This window comes from Centrocercus urophasianus, unplaced genomic scaffold, assembly GCF_019232065.1.
Source record: "Centrocercus urophasianus isolate 14NV4802_14NV808 unplaced genomic scaffold, USGS_Curo_1.0 seq_364, whole genome shotgun sequence".
Taxonomy (NCBI): Eukaryota; Metazoa; Chordata; class Aves; order Galliformes; family Phasianidae; genus Centrocercus; species Centrocercus urophasianus.
Genome location: NW_024884938.1, coordinates 19,675 through 41,256, shown reverse-complemented (window position 1 = coordinate 41,256; position 21,582 = coordinate 19,675). Strand labels below are relative to the sequence as shown.

The 21,582-nt window shown below is 49.0% G+C and overlaps 2 protein-coding genes across 2 annotated transcripts in view; both read left to right on the top strand.

Annotated features, from left to right (window-relative positions):
• Positions 1-7,600, top strand: part of SYT17 (synaptotagmin 17) — a 29,747-nt gene extending 22,147 nt beyond the window's left edge. Inside the window, exon 8 of the mRNA XM_042831836.1 lies at positions 6,528-7,600. Within this exon, the coding sequence (XP_042687770.1) occupies positions 6,528-6,724 (197 nt within the window). The 3' untranslated portion in view covers positions 6,725-7,600. The remainder of the gene's footprint in view (positions 1-6,527) is intronic.
• A 1,108-nt stretch (positions 7,601-8,708) lies between these two features.
• CLEC19A (C-type lectin domain containing 19A) lies at positions 8,709-14,515 on the top strand. Its single transcript, XM_042831837.1, has 5 exons — positions 8,709-8,799; positions 12,019-12,184; positions 12,587-12,680; positions 13,766-13,898; positions 14,336-14,515. The coding sequence occupies exons 1-5, from the start codon at positions 8,709-8,711 to the stop codon at positions 14,413-14,415; spliced, it is 564 nt and encodes a 187-aa protein (XP_042687771.1). The 3' UTR covers positions 14,416-14,515.
• The last annotated feature ends 7,067 nt before the right edge of the window (positions 14,516-21,582 follow it).

Genomic DNA, 21,582 nt, shown 5'->3' with positions numbered 1-21,582 from the left:
CTGCTTGCAGGAGTTGTTTTGGGTTGGATATTAGAAAAAATTCCTTCTCAGAGGGATGAGGTATTGCAGTACGGCTGCCTGGGGGGTGGTGGAGTCAACATCCCTGGAGGTGTTCAGGGAACATGGAGATGTGGCATTGAGGGATGTGGTCAGTGGCATGGTGGGGGTGGGTTGATGGTTGGACTAGATGATCTTTGTGGTCTTTTTTCAGCCTTCATGTCTGTATTAACTTCTTACTGATCTCAAACCTGCATTTACCCAAAGCATCTTGATATAAAGTTATCTGGGATTCACTCTGGATCAGTGGTGGTCAGACTGGTGGTGCAGACATTGGACATGAGGGGATGCTTTTGCTAAAAGCGAAAGTTTTTTAAGAGTCCCAAGAATGGCATGCAGACACATCAAGGATTTTCAATTTTTTTTTTTAATTAGTAGGCTGGTTTCCAAATGTTCAGATAATTGGAACAGGTTGAACTTAGATAATAGATTTGTCCTCAGGCTACTCCAGAAATACGTGTGAATTTTGATTTGCCTGGCTGTATACTGGCATCTGAAGGTCATGCTTTCATCATCTTCAGGTGCCCATTTGCAAGGGGTGAAAAACACAATCTGTTTGGGGTCATTACATGTCTGATTTCTGACTTGCTGCTTCAGATGTTCATGTCTTGTTTCTCCTATTGCTTTGATTTCTCACAAAAATTCAGGAATTTTGTCTTTTGCACACATCTATGGGAAAAAAAAAGTTCTCTCCTCTAACATGAGGCAAGTGAAACTTCTTTTTTTTGCCTCCCCCATGCTGACATACAGGAAAAAGAGGTGGTTTCTGTTTTCTTTAATGCTATGCTGGGCCATGTAATATCTCTTAGGTAAATAGATAGGCAATTTGCTGCTAGAAGATTGTTTCTGTTAGACCTGTGCTTCTGAAGCAATGTGATATCTATGTTTCATATATCAGGAATATAGAGATATTGCAGGTCAGAAGAGGAATCCAATCTGTGCTTAAACCTGTGTAATCCTATCTTAGTTGAAGGAAGAAAAGCAAAAAACATTGATGTCAGCAGAGGATTTTCTCAGGATTTAGACCTGTTTAATTTAGATCAGAAATTGGCCTTTGTTTCTGGTGTTGCAAAATACTTTATGTATTTATGCAGTGTACACCATATGGTCCATGCCTGGCTTTAAGGATAACAGAGCAGTGCTGCTGCTCTGCTCCCCATGGTGTGACCCAGCAGGTCATCAGGAACGCCTCTGCTCCTGGGGCAGAGGGACCCCAAACCAGCCCTGGAAATGGAAGATCGGCTATAAAAATAGTCACCTGGGGCCTTCCCAGGGGCAGAGGTCCTGCGCTGGGCTGTGAACTGCTTTCAGGCTTTGGCACGAGGCTGTGGGCAAGCTGCTGCACGAGAAGGTGCTGGTTCCCTCTGCTGAGACACCGGGGGATCCAAACCCCCTCCAGCCTGCCTGCACTGCGGGATTCAGGCTGCTTGGAGGAGATGCTCAGGGCTACTTTTGCCTTTTTGCACCAGGCTGGCCACTTTAATGAGAAAGACAGGATTAATAACAATGAGAGCACCAGGATGTTTGTGCTTCTGAACCAATCTGTTGCTTGCAAGTGAGGCAAAATGAAGACTCTTCATTCTGCCTGACTTTGTTAATAAGAAGTCGGTGGCTTCAGTCTCTGCATCACTGCAGGCATGGCAGAAAATTATTGTTTCTGGAGTTCTCTGGAATTTTTTAGCAATTGTCTTCTAAAGAAAAGAGCAGTCGCTCTTGGAGCTGACCTGCAGCACTTGCTGATGTTGCAGCCCATTAATTTAAACAGTGTCACGCCTCTCTCGACCTCACTCTTTTTATCTTGTTTTGCTCATGCAATGGTGAAAGAAATTACTGCAGCAGCTCACTGGGCTGTAATCTTCCTGTATATCAAATGAGGAACAATCTGTGTGGCGCTGGCTGCTGTGGGTTTGAAACTACCTGGGGATGAGATGCCCATGCTGGGGGCATGGGATGTGGAGCTGCCTCCCTGCTGCTGGGTTTGGCCACTCTTGGGGTTCAGATTCCCTCTGCAGCTGGGTGCTGTGGGCAGCCTGATGGAGGAGGTGCAGGGGAGTGAGTTTTCCATGCAAATCAGAGCCTGCGGAGATTAAATTGATAAGTGCAAATCTGCTGTGTTTCTTCCCTTGCTTTTCTGTTTCTGCTAAATATTACTGGCCACACTTAAGGAGCAAAGGGCAAAATTTAGTCCACCCCATGGCCTTCACAGTGAGCATGGTTAGTCTGCCTGCTAACAACACCCACTCTGCACTAAGTAGCTCTTCAGTATTGATGTCAAGCAGTTCAGAAGTAGTTTCATACCCATTTAACTGGCAGAATAGACCTTTTAGATGGTGGAGACAGCATGGAAAAGGCTGGACACTGATTTTCTATCTGTACTGGGCTGGGGAAAGAAATGCAGCTTGCTTGCTGCACTGCATTGTGTGCCCAATGTGCTACACTGAAATACAGGAGTGCCTGGGAGCTCACTGAGTTCTGGGACTGGAGGGGGTGGACCCACAGGAGTTAAAGGCTTGGTGCTAATAGAGTTAGGGTTTCTTCTCAGGAGATAAAGATCTTGCCAGACTTATTTTCTCAGTAAGGTGCTGCCACCCAGTTGCCCACCTGCAGTTTTGGTTAAGTCTTTGCTATTTTTCCTTTTCCTTGCAGTCTGGTTGCAGCCTGAGGATACCACTGTGCAGTGTGCCTGCAGGAGCAGCATGCTGGCTGCCTAAGGCTTGCAGGGTTTGCAGATTGCAGCATAACAGTGACTGACAGCACATGTGCTTCCATGGATGCAATCATGGTTGGGACGTAGGGTTAGAAGTGCTTGGTGTTCCAAAGCTCTTGCAGTAAGAACATATACGTGTATTTTTTCAGAGTCTAGCCCAGTGTGCTGATGTGACACATCAAGCTTTTACAGGCTGTGGCAATAGCAATTAAAAAAACATAATGGGTAATATATTTGTAATGACTTTCTAGCCTGAGAGTTGCTACAGGTACCCAATGTTCCAGATCAATGGCTGAAGCACCTCCAGCAGTAGGGGCTGGCTGTAGCTGGTTGTCAGGGGTGCAGGTGATCCACCAAAGCAATGCTCAATTATTTAAGGCCTTTTAAAATACACAGTATGTGAAAAAATTGAATTAAACCCTAAAACTCTGGGGGCAGTTAGGTTATGGCTGATGCTGCACTGTAAACAAGCTGATGGCATACTGATATAAACTGAGTGAAGGTGTTCTGCTTGATACCTACCCAAAGGAGATGGTATTTCTCTTTTTTTGGAGCAGAGGCTGTGGGGCTGCAGGGCCTGGTGCCTGCAGGAGGCAGCAGAGCTTTGGGAAATCTCGGGCACATCTGGCATGGGGCATTCAGGAGCTGAAGGTGTGCGTGGTCCTGACTGAGCAAAGCACTTTCTTAAGGAAGCTTAAGGAATTGGCTAAAGAAAATGGTGTAAATTAGCTTTTGGGCTGAATCTGTGCTGGGTTGACGCCATACAGGCAGGCTCCTGGGTCAGTTAGGATCAATGTGATGATAAGAGGATAGCACAGAAATGCTTTATTTGCATTGCATCGCTTTGTCCTCAAGTATTCAACCCTTTCAATAGACACGAGTGAACTCAATTTTCTTTTATATTTCAGCATTTCTACTAAAAAGAGGTGGTTTTTTTTTTGTTTTGTTTTTTGTTTTTTTTTTTTAAGCCTTTCAGCTTATAAATGCATCTCTCAGTAAAGACCATCCGCAAAAGGAATTGGTTTGACCTCTGCTTCCCTAATTGCTTTTTGCTCCAAGTTGGCCTGGAAATAAATGTTGCTATTGTGTAAATTGCTGCATGGTGGAAAGAGAGCCGATGAGATCAGGTGCATAAGTTCTGTCAGGAAAATCACTTTCTTAACAGGAAAGCAGCGCCTGCTGCCTGTAACCAGAGCAGGTCAGATCAACGGACCCACCTGATAATTACCTATTTTCTGCTTCTGAGCTGCCCACAGTGCAGGTTGGAGGGTGTTTAATCTGAGATCTCTTCCGAGCTCCCTCTAGGCCCTGGAGGGGTGCTGAGGGCCAGGTAATTCAGGCTGGGGTAGGAGTGGAGAGCCAGGGCCCTCCTGCAGAGGCTGAAAGCGTGAGTGTGCGTGAAGCTGCTCTTTGCGTCGTGTGCTTTCCGTTCTTTGGATCAGCCCTGAGCACCCTGTGAGCCCCTGCCTGCAGCGTCAGGCCTGCAGCTGGGCCACAGGCTGCGTGGGGCGCTGGTGGCTGGGGAGGCTGCAGGCTCACGCACCTGGGCTGGATGTGGTGCTGCAACTTACAGTCTGCAGGCGTGCTGTGAGCAAGGGCTCAGCCTTGGGAAACCTCCACCCTGTTCTTCAATGTAAGTCTACCTCTGTGCTATCGAAATTATTGAAGTGAGAGAAGCAACAATGCTTGTGCAATTAGTACATTAATATGCTGAAGGAATCAGCATACTAATTACTTGACAGGATGAGAATAGAGGTCGGGTTCTCCAGAAGGGATGAGGGATGAGTCCTGTGGATTCAGCTCCATTAGGATGACAAAGCCTTCTCTATTTACCAGTAACACCTCCAGCAAGGTGCTTCACATTATAAGAAATCAAAATGCTTGGGTGAATGCTAAAACAAATGGCCTCTGCATTTAATGCACCCTCTGGTTTTATAATCCTGCTGAGGATTGTATCCTAAGAATCAAAGAATAGGTATGCCTGGGATACTTTGCCTCTTCTAATTGAAGCTGTGAGCAATTGGTGGTCTTTAGCACTTCCTGGTTTGAGTTGGTTTTGTCTCTCAGGATTAAGCTTTGTCCTCTTCTGTGCTTGAAATAAAGAAAAGGAAATCAAAAAAGTGAGGAAGAAACAGCTATATTTAAAAAAGCAGGAAGCATTTGATTTGGGGGTCCTTTTATGCGATTTTTATCATGTTTGCTTTTGCTAGGGTAATAAATTCTAGCAGGCCATTTAGCATAGTCATCTGAGCCACATTTGTGAGACACATCACATCTCTTCTGTTATGTGAGAGCCCATGAATAACACTGGCAGGCTGTGTACTGGAAGGGATGGGTGGCTTACTGCTCCTTACTGCAGCCTCAGAGGCAGTTCTCCAGGCAGCACAGAGCTGCCCTGAGGACACCAGCACCTGCTGGAGATATGCCTTCAGGTGCTGGTGGCTTCACCTCCAGGATCTGATGGTGACCACCTGAGAGGCCATGGATATCCTAAGGTGGGGAGGTACCTCCTTCAAATGGTCGGCGACTTCATGTCATGTTTTTATTGTATGAACTTGGAGAATTGTTGGGGACATGACGGGTTTGCTCATGTGGCCAAGGGTGCTGTGGTGTGGAGAGGACTGTCAGTCGGTGGGCTGGTGTGGTGCTGGGCATGCTGCAGTAGCACGGAGCTGCCTGCGTGGCTCCCGTGGCCATGAGAACAGAGCTTTGCTGTTCCCAAAAATAGCCCTAGGTCATTCAGTAAGAAAAAACATCTCAGGCCCAAGCTGAGACGTTGTGCTGTGGGGTGCTGCCACTTGCAGAGGGAGCACACTGTTCTGTGCTAGCGCTCACCTCTGAACCTACCTGCTTGGGTCCTGGAGCCCCTGCAGGCATTTGTTCTTAGAAGTCCTCCTCTTTCATGGGAAAGATTTTAATCTTTAGCCAGTGGTTATCCTGGCTTCAGCTTTTGGAGACTTTTGGTTCAACTTCCTAATGAGCTATGGCTATTTCTCAAAACACAAGGGGCTTTTATGCCTGCCCAACAGGAGCATGCAGCCTTGGCCAGCATCAGGCCCATAATTACTGACTGCAGCTGTCTGCAGCTTTTTTCCACGAGGCTGGGCTAGCACAAAGGATGGGCGTTAGGCTTGCCTCTCTCCCTTGGTTACTTCCCTGGCCTTTTAACAAGTTATAATTACAGAAAATTGGTTCTGTATAAGCATCCCACTGACAGTCTGTGTGTGTGAGATTCGTATCTGTAATTTGGCAATGATACTGATTATCATTACAAGGGGGGTCGTTAACATTGTGTTTGAAGAATGGCAAGGATGTCATCCTCCAAAGGATCTGGAAGATGATTCTTGTTCATTTACCCAAGTCGAGGCTGTTGTTCTTGCTTCAGCATCCTGATTTGCCTGGACAAAGGCCTTTGTTTAGATGATATAATTGTTTACCATATTCTTGCTAAATAGCAATGTGGATTCGTGGGTCCTCTTTATTTCAGTTATATTTAAATCTGAGTGCAACTTGTCTTTTTTTTTTTCCAAGCTGCTCAGCCTGTCTTTTGTGTTGATGAGTTACACACAAAAAATTCCAGTGTCCTGGCCAAACCTTCTTAACAGCTCTTCAAAAAACATCTTCAAATTGCCACTGACATCCCAGGTTCTGGGTGGCACAGCCACAGGACATGGCTGCCCCCTGGGGGGCTGATATTCGGCAGTGCCCAGGGTGGCTGAGCGGTATGCTTTCCTTGATCTGTCCCCGTTTCTGCTTCCCACAGTGTATGGGCACAACGTGAAGAGCAGCAACGACTTCATCGGGCGGATCGTCATCGGTCAGTACTCCACAGGTGCTCCTGAGTCCAACCACTGGCGCCGGATGCTCAATGCGCACCGGACGGCTGTGGAGCAGTGGCACAGCCTGCGCTCACGGGAGGAGTGCGACCGCGTCTCCCCGGCATCCCTGGAGGTGACATGAGGCGTGGCACCTGTGGTGGCCAAACCAAACAGGCGGGCAAGGCGGGAAAAAACTCCAACCTCCAAATCACCCAACCTCACTCCCACCCCACAGCAGCTCCATCGGACCGAAGCAGCTGCCGGTACCCACCTGGCTGCGTGGCCTTTGTGCAAACCCCCGCAGCGCCAACCGTGTCAGCAGCTCCTCAGTGGCACTGGCCGCCTGACTGGCCGGACCCATTGCTCCCTGCGCCCGGCACCGCTCTGCTGTCTCAGTGACAGAGCAGCAGGTGGCAGGTGGAGGTGCCACAGGACATGCCAAGATGGGGAAGAGTTCTGAGTTGCTTCCACTCTCCTTATGATCCAAATCCATGACTTGTCCTCTCGGAGATATACGTACCTGTGTGCTCTTGTTGGTGAACATCATAATTAGGCTAGGATGTTTTTTTAAATGGTAGAAGCTGTGGTGAAGTCGATTCTGGCTCCAGTTTTGTCCTTGTATTTGTTACAACAGAATTAAGCTCCTGTTAATACGTGGCCAGCACACACAGCCCTTGCTGTGCGGGGCCGACGTGCTGCCAGCAGCGGGGCCTGCCACTCTCCATAGCAGTCTGTGTGCGTCCAATAGATACTGCGATGATATAGCGAGTAAATGTCTCCAGTAGCATTTATACTTCTCACTCTTTCCTGATGTTGAGTAAAAGAAACCTGCTGTGGGTACTTCTGCAGTTAAGAATGCCCCCAATGCACAGTTTTACTTCTCTGATAGACTGCAGTGACTCCTTCTGTGTTGTGTGTGTTTACTGAGGTAGTTTTCCAGGTCAGCACATGAATGTAGGTGTGGTCAAGCTGTCCTGTTGGTTTCTTCTGTACATTATTTTTTTTTCCACGGCATATTGTCTGGTATAATGCAGATTGTATATTTATTGAAAATAAAAGTCTATTTAATTGTGCCACGCACCCTGAGGTGGTAACTGTTAGCAGAACTCATTCTTCCATTGAGCTCAGTTATGTTTATGATGCTAGTAAAGACAAGCCAGAAGGTTGGAGCAGGCTCTTTTTTTACTGTGGGTGAGCCCAGGGTTATTTGGGGGAGCAGACCTGGAGCTGGCACAGTCCTGCCTGCCTGGTGGCCAAGAGCCCTGTTCCTACTGCGTGCATTCCCAGCCAGAGCACCCTGGAGAGGCAGAATGTGATGTGTGTGCCTGCGTGGGACTGCGGGTCGCTGTGCTCTGCAGGAGCTGCCCCCAAATTATTACATATGGTAAAAGTTGTTTTCTTTTGGTTTTCTATTTTTTTTTAACCAGCGTTGTGGCTGTAGGAAAATCTGTATCTTGCTTTCAGTGCATTCACAACTCATACTAGAAGGATGGCATCCACAAGAGAGCAGGGTTTGGTGCACTCCCAGAAAAAGCTGTAAATGTGGATTGGATGCTAAGAATTAGAAGGAAACAGCACTGAATGTGTTCCCAAGAAGTGTTCCCAGTGCTGGCTGGAGGCATAATGGGGTCACAGAGTTTTATAGCATGTGTGTGTTCTGTTTCCTTTACCTGTATGCTGATACTAGAAAATGACTTGATACAATGTTGTTATTCTTTTTTAAATCTGAAGTTTATTTCCAAACACAGTTCTGACCACAGAAAGGAGACATTCTGGAGCATCCATCGCATCTCTGCTCGATGCTGGAGGTTTCCTCGTGTTGCAGGATGGCACGAGCACGGCGTGGAGCTGGCAGGCGGGCGGCAGAGTGAGCGAAGCAGCCTTGCTCTGGGCAGCACGGCCAGTGCCTTCCTCTCTGAGCTCCCGGCGCTGATAACAGCCAGCCCACAGCGCACAGCGGGGCAGTACTGGAGCGCAGCCCCGCCGGGAGCCGCATCCCCGCCCGGCTCGGGGAGGAGGGCAGCGGCGGGGAGGTGCGGGGCCGCCTCCTGCCGCGGGTGGGGCCGGAGCTGCCCCCAGTGCCGCCGCCCGCCCTGGCCGGAGCCGAGCACCGCGGAGCTGCGGCGATGGGCTGCGGCCGTGCTGTGTGCGTGCTGCTGGCTGCTGCGCTTCTGCCTGCCCGCGCCTTCCCCCAGACCAACATCAAGATCAGCCAAGGTGAGTGAGAACGCGGTTACCCCATTTTGGACAGCGAGGTCAGGCCTTCTCGGAGGGGCAGCAGTGGACTTATCAGTTTTTTCTGCTCCAGAGTTCTCAGGCATGTCAACTTCTTCTTTTGGGAGGATAAGCCCAGAGCAACCTGAAAAATGACATAAATACGTGGTTCCTCCCATTCCTCTGCTTTTTTTTCCGTATGTAAGTCTGAAGCATGGAGTGACAGCAGCTGCTCTGTGCCACTTACATGTGTTGCAAACTTGTTAACGGGGCTGCATGGAGGTGTGCCTGTGCACAGTGCAGCACAGTTTGTTTGTAGGGCTCTGAGCAGAGAGGGAGAGTAGCACTGAGTGCTACTCGTGAGGAAAGGGATCAATACTTGGCTGCCAGATGCCTCATCAATGGCAGCTTTCCCCCCACTAATTAAGGAGTACAAAAATGCAAGATAACTGCTATCTGTTACCTCTGGCTGTAGCAGAGCCGCAGGGGGCTGCTGCTGTTGGCTGCGGCAGCCTCACATCTCCGAGAGTGTGTGACATGAGATTCCAATCTGGAAGGACAGCTTGGTTTTATTATAGGGTCTTAAAAAGCAGAGCTCTCTGTCTGAGAGGATGTTGCTTTTCTGATGCTCTTCAAATGTTCTTTAAAGTTTTACTTGGAAATCTGTGACTGGTACCTAAAACAAAACAAAAAAACAGCAACACAAAAACAAATGACTGCAGGGTGTGCAAAACATTGCCCAGTTACTGTCTGATCTCCATGTCCATCAGTGGCTGCCAACCCTCAGACACAAGGGAACTTCCACCCTGCTGAGGCAGGGACTCATGCAGTCAGTGTTGTGTCTCCTTCAGTAGCATCCTGATTAAAAAAAGCCTCAGGAAAGTGCCTGGGGATTTCTCAGTTTGTTGTTGGGAAGTGAAGCTTTCTGCCAGAGCTGTGCCAGCTTCTGCATGGCTGTGACACAGGGTTTGTCCCGTTACGGGGATCCTGATGGCTCTGAGGTGGGTCTCAGCAGTAAGTAAATAGAACTCTAAACAAATGGAAGGAGCGCGAAGCTCTTTTTCTGACCCTACATTTTTCCTTTCCAGCTTTTCTGGATGTTACCTACCTAGTGTGGATCTTACCTTCAGTCAAGTTCAGACCAGAAATTTGGGGACAAAGGGCTGACGTGCCATGGGGCTGGCAGGAGGCTGGTGTTGCAGATGGTAGCTTTGCTTCAGGTGCTGCTCTGGCCCCTGGGAGCTGATGCTACTGAGGGGGACGTTTTTCTGGGGGTTTTAAATCTGAGGCCCTGGTCAGAATATGCCCCACTCCTATTTACATTAAGTATCGTTTTCAGCTGCTGGCTTAGGTTATGAGGTTTTCCTATAGAGCTGTGAGTGTGCTTATATACTCACGCATGAAATTTCTTGTGGCTTTTCTGCTAAAAATAGCTCCTGAAGTTCCCAGATCACAGCAGCACCCCCAGTTGTCGCTGCCTGTAAATGTAAGAGCAGAAATCCTCCTCCAAAGAGAGCACCAGAGCCTCTGATCCTGACCCAAGAGAGAGGATGCTAATTAAATGTTGACCTCCCTTCTTTTTCTTTTTGGTATATTTAACCTTAAATTCCTTCTGGCACCTCTGCTTCGCTGAAGCTCATCAAATTAATGCTACCTAATGGGAAGCAGCACAGAATAACAAAGGAAGGCCGTCTGCATCTCCACTCAGTTTTGGCTGCTTTAGACAAGAGAGGGGCAGTGATCCTTCAGGGCAGGGGGTGCTGAGGGCCCCAGTGTGATCCGGGAAGGGAGAGAGTTGCTGGTCTCTGCCCTGTGAATTTTGCCACCATGCTGCTGGAGGTGAAGAGTTTGCCAGTGTTTTTTGCACCTCAGTAAAACAGCTGGGGGCTGCAGCCTTTTCCCTTGGATCCAGTCCTTTGCCCCCACTCTTTGTGTGACGCCTCAGGAAATCACATCAGCTTGTGGCATTCCTGGTCCTTCTGCTCTATGGCTGCGACAACAATGGCTCACTTTTCTTAGGGCTGTGCTTTTCCCATCGCAAGACAAGCTGGATGCCATCCTGAGCCACACATCACTGCTGAGCTGCCTGGGTCCTGGCTGCACTGCTCTGAAGCTGCTCCTCGTCTTATTTTGCCATACCAACATTGCCTTCACTGCCCCCTCATCACATGTGGCTGTTGGTGGGGATCTGCTCTGCTCACCACTGACTGACCCATGGTGGCAGTCAGTTCCCTCCAGGCTCTTCAACGCCGGAGGCCCTTCAGCAGTGCCTTGACCTCTCTGGCCTTGAGCCTGTTACCTGCTTGGGTAGCTCAGTGGCATCTGCCTCTCCCAGGGCTGGGCTGTGCCCTAAGCCCTGCTTCTGACCCCTCAGTCATTCCAACAGGGCCCTGGGGGGAGGCAGGAGCTGATGCTGAGGGAGCTGGGGCACATCAAGGCTCAAAACGCAAGGGCTATGGGGGTTCAGCCTGTTTGCTATGTGATTTTGGGACATGCACATGTATTAGTGTTAGTTGGTGTATGCTCTTTCTCCTTTGTTCCACGTAAAGGAGGCTGCAGAGGGATGTGTTCATGCTGCTGTGAATTTTACATTATGTAAGGGCTCCAAAAATGCCTCTTGTGCCCCCAAAATAGCCTCACTTGAGGAACTTCTCTTGCCCTGCTGAAGAGCTCTGCAGGGCCCCTCTTATCTCCCAGGGAGGCAGATAGAGCAGCACTGCACCCCTTGGCCTCTCCAGGGCTATTTCTGGCCCACAACACAAGGCGTGCTGGTGTGCATGGCTGCCACTGGGCTAGGACAGGAGCTGAGAGGGAGCTGTGGCCTTCCAGGAGGTACAAGCAAGAGAGCAGTGCATGGCCACAGCCCTGCTGCTGTGGTGCCAGCCCCATCCCAGCACAGTGGCCCTACTGGTGTTTGATGGAGCCAAGAGGAGCTCTTATCTCGACTTCAGTAGCACCAGTGAGTATTTTCATTTGGAGTACCCCATGCATGATACCACGTCAAACAGGCTTGCAGTGCAAGTCTCAACATTCTTCTAGGTGGCCACTAGAGTAGGGAAACTCATGGCTTTTTGCAAAATTTGTTCGGGCTTGTGCAAAATTTTGAATGGCTTCGGCCAAAGCTGCTTTTTTTTCCACTTGTATGGCTTTGGTTTGTTGTCAAGGAGCAGGGGTGGCAGTTGCTTCTCCTACATCTCCTGTGTGTCCTTGCTCTGCCCCCAGCCCTGCCGGAGCCTGTGCATGCCTACTCCTGCCCTCTTTTCTGGACGGAGTATGAAGGGCACTGCTACCGCTACTTCCCCATCAACAAAACCTGGGCCGAGGCCGACCTCTACTGTGCAGAGTTCTCCATTGGCATCAGGTCAGCGAAGCTGGCCTCCATTCACAGGTGAGAGCCGCCAATTGTCCTCTTCCTTCTGGGAAAGCGGGGACATGGGGACCGCATCCAATTCCATGCAGCAACCAAGGCCAGCCTGCTGTCTTGAGCATGCCAAGCTGGGGAAGAAAATGCTTTTTGCTATGCTGGCAGAAATAATGCTGTAGTGCTTCCTGAATCTCCCGCAGGGTGTTTCTTGTACCTGAACTGGGGTAGAAATCTGATGTGATTACATGGGCTCTGCTCCTCCACTCCTTGTCCTCTACCACACAGCTTTTGCAAAGGCCTGGCACCAGATCACCACAATTAATAGACAGGGAGCCATTTGTCCAGCTCTGGGAAGGATGGTGATGTCATGTCCCTGACCCTTGCCAGTGGTCACTTCTCACTGCTGCACACCTGCTCTTTTGCCAGCTGGGAAGAGAATGTCTTCGTGTATGATCTGGTGAACAGCCGCGTGCCCGGCATCCCCACTGACATCTGGACAGGGCTCAATGACCTACGGCAGGTGAGCAGCCCCAGTCTCTGCTTCTTTTCCTGTTTTCCTGGTTGTTGCAGTAAGTAGGTGTGTTGGCAGCCTCCTTCCTGCTTAGGTTTTCTTTCCTTGGAAACTGGAGAATTATTCTGTGGTTTAGAGAATAGCCAAGTCTATTGCTGTCCTTTTCGTAGACTGAAAATTTCTCCAATGTCAAAAATCACCAAGTTTCTTATGATGCTCTGCAGCTTTTAAAAAACTGGCCTGTTGGAGATATTTCCTCACCATATTACTAGATTATATAAAAACTGAGATCATCAGAACCATCACACATCAGCAATTCCTCAAAAAGAAGAAGAAAAGGAGGAGAGGGAACACAGAATTTTGCACTCTTCAGTTGCAAGACTGATTTCAAGAGAACCCCTGTGCAGTACTGCAGTCTTGTGGAGCTGCCTTCCACTGATGTTTTATGGGCACTTAAGAAAAGCAAAATGAGCCTTATCATTTATTACTGTAGCTTGAATTATAGTATGGAGGGATATTAAATCAACGTACAACAGGAGGGATATTGAATTGCTTGAGCATGAGCAGAGAAGAGCAATGAAGCTGAGGGAGGACAAGAAAACAAGTTATGAGGAGTTGCTGAGGGAGTGGGGGCTGCTCAGTCTGTGGTCTCAAGTTGTGCCAGGAGAGATTTAGATTGCAAATCAGGAATAATTTTGTCGTGGAGAGGGTGGTGAATCATTGGAATGGGCTGCCCGGAGTGGTGGTGGAGTCCCTGAAAGTATTTAAGAAAGGAGTGGATGTGGCACTGAGGGGCATGGATTGGTGATAGGACATAGTAAGTCAGGCTGATGGTTGGACTTGGTGATGTTGAAGACTTTTCCAACCTCAGTGCCTGTATGGTTCTATGCTATAAGTTTGTGGTGCAGATTGCTAGTGCTCCCTGAGGTAGGTCTTCAGCTGTATAACCTCAATGAGTTGCTTGCTTGGTTCTCCATGTGTCCCTGTAGTGTCTTGCACCCATCCCCATTTGGGTATGTGGCAATGGGTTGCCTTGGGACAGGGTCTGAGGGGCACTGCTCCGCAGTGGCTGCACCTCTGCCTGTGCCCCACAGGAGGGTCACTTTGAGTGGACAGACGGCACCTCCTATGACTACAACTACTGGGATGGCAGCCAGCCCGATGACGGCATCCACTCCATCCCAGAGGAGGAGGACTGCGTACAGATGTGGTACCGGGCCAGCAGCGGTAAGCACTGCAGTTCAAGGGCACACCGAGTCCTATTTGCATGCAAATAAAATCTGTCTGCTGCTGCTCGTGCTTTTCTGAAGAGGCTGCTTGGTAGGGTGACGATTTGCATTTAAAATCTTTATTTTCTGCTTTTCTTCACAGAGCAGGGTGTTTTCTCTATAACCACACTCACACACAGGCTTTCCCTCTGCTTACATCCATCTTCAGCAGCTAGGGGGGAGCATCACTGGAGAATCACTAAATTTAGTCAAAGTTAATGTGTTGTGATCTCCCCCCCGCGTGCACAGCTTGCTGCTAAGCACATCCCTTGGCCAGCTTCCTCTTCCATTGTCACCATGGGCTCTCACTAAAGCACAGCAAGACCCTGCTTGTGTGAGGAGCCCAAAGGCATCCAAGGGCTGGGTGCTTTGCCTCACGCCTTGTTTTTGGGGCAGCGCTGCGCTCCTGGAACGACAACGCCTGCGGCCGGACCTTCCCCTTTGTCTGCAAAATCCCCTCGCTGGCCCTGGACTGAGCCTGACTGTGTGCCCAGCTTCGTGCTGCCTCTGCGGGGCAGCGCGGGACGGAGCAGGCCTCGTGCTCTTCACCTCTGGCCCTGGAGCTCTGTCCGCTGACAAGTGAGTTGCAGAGCAATGGAGGCCACCCGGATTTAAGCCTGGGGTCGGGTTTAAAATAAACTCTCACAGGAAATCTGTAGGAAATCTGTTATTTTATCAATGCAGAAGAGTTGTGGCTGCAGGTAAAGAATTGGGAGAAAGGGGATGGGCTGTTGCTGGGCACTGTGGGGTCATGATGATGGCTTGGGGTGGGGGGGGGGGAACAGCTTGGAGCAGCTGTGCTGTGCTGTAAGGGGACAGCAAGTGTGAGTTACACATATAGCATGCACACACGTGCCAAACGCTGTGGCTCTGCCATCAGCTGCAGTTGGATTGGTCTTCCTGACTTTAAAGAGCAAATGCAATATTAATTCTTCCTAATTGCTTCCTAAATGCAATATAAGCTTGTCAGTAATATGTAAAACATAATTATCATCACAGGCTTTTGGATAGGTTTTAGGTAGGATCAATTATCCCTTAAGAAACAGCTTTAAGACACAGGACCTTCTCTGCAGGCTGTTCCAGGCAGGACAGGGTCCTTTTCCTCATCTTGACACAAAACCAAGACAAATCCTTTGCAAAGATGAGTAAAAAACCCCACATAAAATTGCTTTGTTGTCCCTGATGTCACCAGCTGAGACACATCTCAAAGCTCATACTTTCCAGAGTGATTGTATTAGTGCAATGAGGTCAGCAGGGCTGAGACAGCTTTACCCTGAACCCTCCTCTGCTTTTGGCTAAAATACATTTTCTCTCTGGGACCTTGGAGTGGAGCTGCAAAACTTGGTGGGGGTACATTTGTAGTTATAAGTGGAGCTGTGTGTTGGAGCCAGTCTTAAAAATGAGGAAATACTGTCACCCCAGGTACGCATTTAAAATATATTTAATTATATATGTATACTTTTCAGCAGTTTTCTGCCAAAATGCTGTGTGGTAGAGGATGTTCACCCCGTCCATTTTGTTATGGAGGTGAATGCCCAGGGTCCCTCAGCACAGCCAGGCTGGAGGACCCAAAGAGCAGATCCACCTCCAGAGTACCTGGGCTGTGCTGCTGGTTTGGCTGTCTCAATGGCGCAGAGATGCTGAGCGTCCCAGCGCTCTACCTGGGAGATGCTCTCCTCTCCATCCCCATTGCCCAGCTCTTGGAGGGGTGAGTCCATGCTGCTGATGCGTTCATTTCTTTGGTTGTGGGTGCATGCAGAACCTTACACTCAGCAGAAGCCCCTGGTCAAGACATGAGATGGATGGATGGGCACCCAGTGTTTAGTCAGACTGCAAGATTCAAGAAGACAAAACCCATTTATTTCCCTCAAGAACTACAAACCTTTTCTATTATATGGTGATTTGCTTATTGCTACTGCAACTCACCCATGGGCACATGTGGTTTGGTTGTTTTTTTGGGGGGGTTGTTGTGTTTTTGTTGTTGTTATTTGTTCTGTTTTTTTGTTTTTCTTTTAGTGGATATTCCTGACCCATGGAATTGGTGGTTTTGGAACAAATGGTGCTGCTGGGAAGCCAAGTGGCTGCAGTGAGGTGGCGAGGAGTTGTCCTGTGAGGGGCTTGCATCCTCTGGATGCTGGGAACACTTGCAGCAAAAGAGCAATGGTCACTGATGCCCTGAGTTGCAGCAGTGAAATAAGACTGATTTCTGTGCACAGCATGCATGCATTACCTTCTCTCCTCACTTTCCTTTCTGAGAGTCTTCCTTTTATGCATGAAAATAATTATTTTAGGGTAGCTTTTGCATGTTGGACAGGAGGTAATGCATGTGTTTTTTCCAGGCTTTTTTGCCTGCTGTCATACAGCAGTGCATTGCACACTGATAGCAATGGTACGTAAAGAAACCAGCTGTAAAAGCAAGATGTTCCTGGTCCCAGTGAATTCAGCAAATGCTGAACTGAAGCAGCACCTGGTGCTGGGGCTGCCTCCCTGCACTGCTTCTTCCTGCTCGCTCTGTTTGCAGGAGCTGGGAGCTCAGCACCATGGGGCCTGGCATGCCTACAGCCAATGCACCCACCTTTCCCCGCAAGTGGCTTGAGACATTTCCAAAAACAGGTTTGAAAAGTTCCCTTGGGAAAGCATTTGAAGAGTTGGGCCCTACCACGGCTAAAAATACTGCTAATGGGGTGAGCCTGTGGAAGCTGTCGGCTCCAATTAATGTCTTCATTTCCAGGTAAAGAGAAGTGAACTTGCATGACCAGAACGTCGAACTGGAGTTAATAGGGGTGATGTTTTGCAAACCTCTGCTGCTTTCACCTCAGGCTCCAGGATACTTACTTTCAAAAAAAAAAAACAGCCAACCACCCAGTGCTTCTTCCTTTGCTGCTGCCTTCTGTGTCACAGCAATCACACAGGGCTCATGGGACGAAAGGAGTGTTCTGCTCCTGAATGAACTCTTGGATCATCAGGGTTGATGCTTGGCAGATGATGAGATGTGCCTATGCCCTTGGTGTTTGCCCAGCTGGGAGGAGCTGCAGCTCTTTGGGTTGAACATTATTTTAGTTTTCCCGTGCCCAGTGTCCATGCCCCCAGCTCCTCACCTTGGCTGTCCCTGTGTGTGGAGGCCAGCAGCCTGGGAACCCCCAAAGCAATAGATGCAGGAGAGTCCTCTTAGCTCTCCAAGTGTTTCAGGAGCTCAATATCTTCCTTTGCAATGTGTGAACTCAGGGTAAGTTTATGACATAGTCTGGGAGTGAACAAAAATGATCATCTATTGGTGACAAATGCCTTTATTCTCCTGTGCCCCATTTCTTGGTCTGTATAGGTGCTATTGTCCCCACTCAGCCCCAGCAGGCAGGAGGCATGGGACCACCTGCACACTTTGTCATTTAATCCTGGTTTTATTTTATTTTATTTTTATTTCCTGAGATTCTCTGCTGTGCGTGGAAGGAAGCTTCAAGGACAAGCTGCAATCTCTGGGTCACGCAAACATTTTGGTGCTGTGCCATGGGGAGGGCAATGGGAACCAAGGGGCTGGCTCAGTGTGTTTGGTTCATACTGCCCACATCACTCACTGCCAATACCATCACATTCTGACTCCCTGAGATTGTGGAAGACACCTGCCCAGAGTCAGCTCTGTGTTTGGTCCAGACATTGCATGGGCATTCAGTACTCCATGATGTCTGTGGGTTTGCAGCTCTTCTGGTGCGGCACAACTATGTGAGAAAGGTGATTGGGTCTTTTATTAAATGCTTTTGCACGGCAGGGGCTTGTCAGCTTGGCTTGAAACTTTCCTCTCTGGTTGCAAGTCATCAGAAGTGCAGATCTAATGAGAAAGTAATGAGTTCCTGCTGGTAAACCCAGTCAGCATTGGAGGTCACTGTGTCAGCTGTAGGTGATGCGGTGGAGAAAGGGACCTCAGCTTGGCAAGGCTACTGCCACCTGTTTGTCCCCCAGCCTGGGCAAGGCTGTGCTGGGCAGGGTGCAGGAATAGGGCTGCTGCTCAGCAGCGTCTGAGAGGTGCCTTCCAACACGGTCATACTGCAGTGCTCCTGCTGCTTCAGCTCAACAGAGCTGTGCTTTGTCATCTGTTAACAGACAGCCCGGCTCTTGGGTTACCACGGCAACTGGATATTTGCTCATTTGTATTTCTTGAAAATTATTCCTTCTTGTTGATTGCAGTGTTTGTGGAACTGCTTGTCAGGGTGCTGAGGTACCAGCACCTGTCAGCACCGTGTGCAAGTGGACCAGTGCTGCTTCAGAGTGGGCAGAAACTCTGCTGGCTGTGATGTGCTGTAACTGCATCCCTCCTGCACAGATGGGTACCATAGCCCATGGGCAGGGTGTTTGCTCTGCTCATCCTACCTGACCTCTGCTTGTTGCATTGTGAAGCCAGTTGGGTAATGTACAACACAAATTGCTGGAGACCTTCCTTAGGAGGGGAAAGGAAAGCATTTGCAGGATGAGGGTTTTTCATGCGTGGAAACGCCTGCAATAAAACACCCCCCTTTGGGTACTCTCAGGCTGAGGGATGACTGTCCCTTGTATGATGGAGAGAGGAGATGGGGGCTGGAGGGGCTCCGGGGAAACAACTGCTGCTTCCATCCATCCAAGCAGGGGGTGGTCAGCATTGTCCCCCCCATCCCCTCCCTCTGACTACACCCATCAAACACTGAAGGGGAAGGCACCAGTAGAAGTGAGAACCCACTGAAATGTGGGTTCATTCATCATGGTGAGGGCAAATAGCCTCAGAAAAGGGTCATGGTCTGCATTAATCTCCGTACCATAGAAGGCACTGTAGAAAGTCACAGGCCCAAGTAAATGCTTGAATGGAAATAATGGAGGTGTTCGTCTAATATGGAGAATTGCCCTGGATTTGGCGGGGTTGTGAAAGCGGTTACAATTTCTAGTAGCAGCAAGATTAATGGTTATGATGAAATCTTAAACACCAGCTTTGTACTCTGCCCTTTCAATACCCATTAACTCCTTACAAAGGCTCTGCTGTAGCTATCCAGGGGAGCTGGCTGTCCTTATGCATGTAACCCACCCAACCTCACATTCAGCTTTGCTGATAGGGTTTGCTGTGTTACTTTTTGCCCTGGTCCCTACTTGTGCACTCTAGAGCTGCCAGGGTGGGACTTAAGAGGATATTTAGGCCAGATGTTAGGTAGAATTTATTTACTCAGAGGATGGTGATGCTCTGGCTCTGCTGCCCGGAGCTGTGGGTGCCCCATCCCTGGAGGTACCCAGTGCCAACCTGGATGGGGCCCTGGGCAGCCTGAGTTGGTGAGGGACAGCCAACCCTCAGCAGGGGGTAGGAACTGGATGGACTTTAAGATCCCATCCAATCCAAGCCATTCTGTGATTCTATGACTTTTGGGAAGGATGTAGTTTTAGGTGGAGCAGGCAAGCTGATACTGAATGACGCTTGCAGTTTCCTCCATTTCTAATTGGAGCATCCAGCCATGCAGGGCACCAAATGCCTCTCAGAGCAAGGATTTTAACTCTAAAATGCCAGCACAGCCTCCTATCATCTGCCAGCTGCCTGTCCTCTCCTGCATCTCATTCTCCATTTTCTGGTTGAAACTGAATGACCCCTCCACCCCCCAACCCCCAAAAAGCTGCGGTGTTGTTCAGATGGCTCAGTGCGGTGAATGACCCATTTTTTTCTCCTCCAATGAGTCATGGATCCTCCTATGAAAGATCTCATTATTAATATGCCATTTGGGGAATATGTCTGATTTTTCCAGCAGCAGCCCTGTCTCTACTCTGTAAGGAAACCTACACAATTAATGGCTATGTCAGACAGCTGTGCCCTAGAACAACTAATTTGATATCTGTGTCTGCTTGTTTTTGAAGGATAAGTTGCTTTCTTTTTTAGATGAGTGCGATGCAACCTGCTTACCACTTGCTCCTTATTAGAAATTTGTTGGAATTCTCACAAGCAGGGCATGGGGATTCCTCCCCAAGCAGTCTGTCTTGCAAAAGATAAGTGGAAGAAGACAGGGAATTCTGGGGTGTGAAGGATGCTCAGGGAAAGCCTTTACTGTCACCCTGCATCTGGGAGGCCCCCAGATATTTGATATCTGGCAAACCTGGCGAAGCACATAACTGAATGAGTGTGTCTCTCTGTATATATTTGTATTCATTATCTATGATCTTTAAAGGACATTTCTCCTACCAGGAGTCCAATTACATCATTTTGAAGTTCAAGAGATGTGTTTTCTAAGATTTACAGAGAAACCTAATTGCAGGCTGCTTATGTATCATGCTGTCACGTCACCTCGTTAGCCTGATGAGCTGGCTGAATTGAAGGACAATTGCTTTGTGTTCTGCCAAGTATGCCTTCTAGAAAACAGGTGCAGTACTCAGTACAATTGAAGAGCACTGAGCAGACTGGCTGGGTTGGGGTAATTCTGTGTGTGTGTATCTCTGGGTGAGGTGGAAGGTTGGTGTGTGAGATGGAGAGCAGCAGCAGGGCTCCGATGGGTCTGTGTTCCTCTGGGCAGGAACTCGGCTGCAGCCATGGATGTTGCTGTGCCCCTCGCTGGGCACACACTGCCTCTTCTCATCTCCATCCTATGGATGCTATTAAGCCACAGCTACTGCTGGCCCCTGCTTGTTATCGAAGGCTGTAAGTTGCCACAGTGGATAGCACTTCATCCTGCTCTCGATAATAAAAGAACCTCCTCTCCCTCCTATAAATTGGAGCGAGACACTGCCTCCCTGGGCGGCCAGGTCCCGGGAAAGCCGTGTTTATCCCAGAGATCCACCTTGGTCTTTTCAGGACCTTTCTTTCTATTATGCTCATTTTGAGCACATAATTTCAAAACCACTCTGTTTGCTTTCTTTGTGAACACAGACAAGGTATCCTCGACACCACCAGGAGCTATATGAAGCGCCTGCTAGCACAAGCAGGGCTGTGAGACAGTGTGGTTGTCTTTTGAAAGAGACACATTGCAGATCGTGTTTCCCATGCAGGTTGCTGTAATGTTTGTTGCTGCTTGTCCCCTAGCAATGCTGCTAGCTCACGCCGGGGACAGCAGCCAGCTCTGCACTGAACTGCTGCTCTGTGGGCAGACAGCAACTCCTGTGTACATTGGAGCTGGTGGTGCCAGCAACAGGAACTGCTTGGGCAGCATGCACAGTAATGCTGTCACAACTTGATTTGTCCCTGGTGCTTCTCCACCCAGATTCCCCATTGGTGGCAGTGCAGTGTCTGCTGAGGACACCTGAACTGCAGGTTTTCCTGAGGCCTATCCCTGGTAGTCCTGTTGCTGGGACAGGCATGGCTGTTCTCAGAAGCTCTTTGTAAAAATTTGTCATCGTCAGAATTTGTTTTCCGCTAAGTTAAAATATGAGTGATGTTTTCACCTGACCCCTGTGAGCTGGAGTGGTGCTGTGGCTGGGATTGAGGCTTGGGGCTGGGAGGAAACACTGTTAGTGTTTACTGTTTTTCTTTTCATTAAAAAAAAAAGAAAGAAAGGAAGAAAGGAAGAAGAAAGAAAGGAAGGATAACCAGGTAACACTCAGAAGCCCACAAGTGAGCCCTTTCCCGCAGCGGGGTTGGCCTGAGCTGCACGTGTGTGCAGTTTTGGGGCGGAGGGAATGTTTGCAGCCGTGCAGTCACAGAGTCATAGAAGCAC